Source organism: Mizuhopecten yessoensis, unplaced genomic scaffold, assembly GCF_002113885.1.
Source record: "Mizuhopecten yessoensis strain PY_sf001 unplaced genomic scaffold, ASM211388v2 scaffold9277, whole genome shotgun sequence".
Lineage (NCBI taxonomy): Eukaryota > Metazoa > Mollusca > Bivalvia > Pectinida > Pectinidae > Mizuhopecten > Mizuhopecten yessoensis.
Genome location: NW_018407967.1, coordinates 9,495 through 12,840, shown reverse-complemented (window position 1 = coordinate 12,840; position 3,346 = coordinate 9,495). Strand labels below are relative to the sequence as shown.

The window sequence follows — 3,346 nt, the reverse complement described above, 5'->3', positions numbered from 1 at the left end:
GCCATTTTGAAAAACTATTTCAAACTTAAAGTAAAGTTCTACTTGGCCGATTGAACTGAAACTTTGTAGGAATGATCGAATCATGGTCCTGACAAAGTGTTGTTATTTTTCGGGTCAATCAGAAATACAATTTGGCTGCCATGGCCGCTATTTTGTAAATACCTATTTCAAACTTAAAAACAAGTTCTAAAAGGCCGATCTCACTTAAAATCGGTCTAGGAATGATCAGCTCATGGTCCTGACAAAGTTAAGTTAACATTATACTATTTTTTACTCAAATTGGTACATATTTCAACAACAAAAATAAATACTGCAAGACTCAGGTGACCATTAAGGCCCATGGGCCTCTTGTATATATTTCCATCCTCTTCCACTTCGGTTTTTAGAAATATAATGACAATGATAAATAAAAGAAAGGAATCCAGATCAAAGTAACTATGCGATGGGAATTATTTATGATACAACGTTTTTTTTTTTATATATACGTTTAGTTTCTATTTATTCCCTTGAAATATCCTAAAAAAGGATATTTCTGATTATAAAAGAATTTGAATAAATGTTTCGTACCCAGGATGACATTATATTTGATTAACAGGCAAAATAACACACACTTACCATACTCTTCCTCAACGTCATCATCGGTAAAATCATAGATGTCTCTGAAATGTTAGATTAAGATTGATGTAGGACATGTGGCAATAAATGTACAGGGTACAGTGGGTAGATCAGTGGGTGTCGATACATATATAGGGTACAGTGGGCAGATCATTAGGTGTCAATACATGTATATGGTACAGTGGGCAGATCATTGGGTGTCAATACATGTTTTTGTTTCACATGATTCTATATCTAAACAGAAAGTGTACTTTAGAAAAGAAACAAATTTCAAGTTAACACTTATTAAAGTTAATGCAATTTCGACTGTTGTTGAGGTGGTTTATGAAGAAAAGGTGATAAAACAGTTTTTATCACTGATGGCTAAAAGAAAGTTTTAGTGAATCTCACCCTTTTCTCTTCTCCATTTCCTTTGTCTCCTCCTCTTCCCTATCCTCTATTTTTCCTCCTGTCAAATTTCTGTAAATGAGATATAAAAAGTATTTATAATGAAACACAAGCGACATTAAGATCGAAAAATAAACCGGAAAAAATGAATCTGAGTTATCCCTTTTAACACTAATGAATCTTTTCGTAACGAAGAGACATGTTTTTTTATTTATATCTTTACCTAGAAATGTTCAATAGTTTATAACGTAGGCAAGGCCTTACTCTAGGTAATAGCCCCTCATTTGATGTCAAAATTTTAAAATAAACCTGTAAAAAGTACAAGACATGTTTTTATCTAAAAAAATTTTTTATTGAATATATACATTTTACCAAACTTACCAATATCTTTTATTTACAATGGAAAATTCCATGACGTAAGCTCCATACCCTGGATCTACATGGCATAACTTCCCTTTGTAGATGAAAAGAAAATCAACTCTCAAGAAGGGTTTCTCAGCGAAAACACCTTTGCCTGCAATTGCATGGAATAATTATGAAAGGAAAGATTCAAGAATTAAAAATATACACAAAAAAAACCACCTTTGATAATCAAATAGTAAGAAATTACCTTTGCACGGGTTAATATAGTAAACTGAAAACCCGGAAGGATCCTCCTGTTTTTTGGCCCAGGCATTCAGCAGAAGCAACTTTTTTTGCCTTTTCCCAGAAATTGCCATTTTCTTAAAAGCAGATAAGAATTGCACATTTATAACTTTTAACGCATTTTTTGGCCAAATTTGGACATCACACGGGATGTTCTTTCTTCTTTAATACTCAACATGTACACCTGTAGTGGGGCTTTCTCTTTTTATTATCAACAACTGAACATTTCCAGGTAAAGATAGCCAAGATATCTTCAGTAATAAAAAAATTCATGTTCAATTTGACGCGTTTATTCCAAAACAAAGGCATCATGTGAGTAACCTTTATTTCTTTATCACTCCACCTAGAGGTATTATGACGTGTAATGTGCTATATTGCATATAATGAATTTAAGGACGTGTCTCAACGTGTGTAGTGGAAGCGTACTTGCGTGTGAGTATGCAGGAGACAGAGGGTATATTGGCGTGCTTGACTCATGGTGATAGCGCGGATCTGATGCCGACTTCATAGTGCTATCCCAGAAAAATACCTAATGTCTAAGGCATCCAGCACAGCATTCCGCACGGTCACATTATACTGATAACGGGTGGACAAGTTGTTGCCATTCTCCTAAATCCTGAACATTAAGCATGGAATAACAACTACCATTTTTAAGGACTTTTGTTATGTCCAGGCCTGGGGACAGAATCCATTGCCGCCCTCACCTGGGCGAACGCTCAACATTCAAGCAAAAGGTAAAATGTGTCCAAGCAAGGCGCTAGGTAGGAAAAAGTAGTTAGAAGTAGAAAGAAAGATAAAGATCCCAAATATTTTGGTCGCTTTTGTTTCCAAAGCAAATCCCCAATTCTGCAGTGGGTTAAATCATTAGTCGCCTCCTGCGATACTGATCTCCCACATGCGCATGCAGTGATACATATTAACTTTTATCTATTTTACAAAGATAAAGAAGTTATTCCTACTTATGATATTTCATTGACATATATCAATGTACCGTTGTCCATTGGCGACGAGAACCCGGAAGAGTATCATTGATCGGACAGCAGGATATATTTCTTCTTTCCTCTCATTCCAGAGGTCTCGTTCCAGGAGTTTGATTTGCGATGAAGATAAAATTGATTTGACTTTTTCAGCAGGGATAAAGTTCTCTGTAATGCAAAAATAACTTGTTTCAGAATAAATAGAACCTGTTATTCTCCCTCATCAGCCATATCACTGAACGACTTTAACAGCTGTGAAAGATGACATTCCTAACAGGGGGGTAGAAATTATAACTGGTGACATATTTGCCTATGAATGAAAACTGCAGACATCCGGATTTACGAAAATGTATAGTTTTAACCCTCGCATTTCAATATCTTTATGCAGAGAATGATTTAGACAGGTGGAAACTATCTAGGTTTTTCACTGATCTCATACAATGTAAACGTGTACATACCCAGCTGCCTCTCCTTAATTTCTACCCTACGGGAGGAGCGCCATCCCGCCACACTTTTAGTCCATTCCTCGGTGGCGGTCAGTAGGTTGCTAACCGCCGCCGAGGTAACGCCGGCAGTTCTCAAGGTTACCTCCCTCCTGCACAGTACGAATTTTAGGTAGCTCTTAAGAGCGTGAATCTGGCAGGAGAGAGTTCCAGGAGCCAGTTTTCCATCCTTCAGTTTTGCGAAGGATGGAAGGAACCACTGATCCAATCTCGCAACTG

General features: G+C 36.6%; 1 protein-coding gene and 1 long non-coding RNA gene across 2 annotated transcripts in view; both read right to left on the bottom strand.

Annotated features, from left to right (window-relative positions):
• The window catches only part of LOC110457629, a 2,532-nt gene extending 1,872 nt beyond the window's left edge, over positions 1 to 660 (bottom strand). Inside the window, exon 1 of the long non-coding RNA XR_002463709.1 lies at positions 616 to 660. This is a non-coding gene — a long non-coding RNA (uncharacterized LOC110457629). The remainder of the gene's footprint in view (positions 1 to 615) is intronic.
• Positions 661 to 2,573: 1,913 nt separating this feature from the next.
• LOC110457631 overlaps positions 2,574 to 3,346 on the bottom strand; it is a gene marked incomplete at its 5' end in the record, with an annotated part of 9,875 nt that continues 9,102 nt past the window's right edge. The window contains 2 exons of the mRNA XM_021508984.1: positions 2,574 to 2,792; positions 3,083 to 3,343. Coding sequence (XP_021364659.1) covers positions 2,617 to 2,792; positions 3,083 to 3,343 — 437 coding nt within the window. The remainder of the gene's footprint in view (positions 2,793 to 3,082; positions 3,344 to 3,346) is intronic.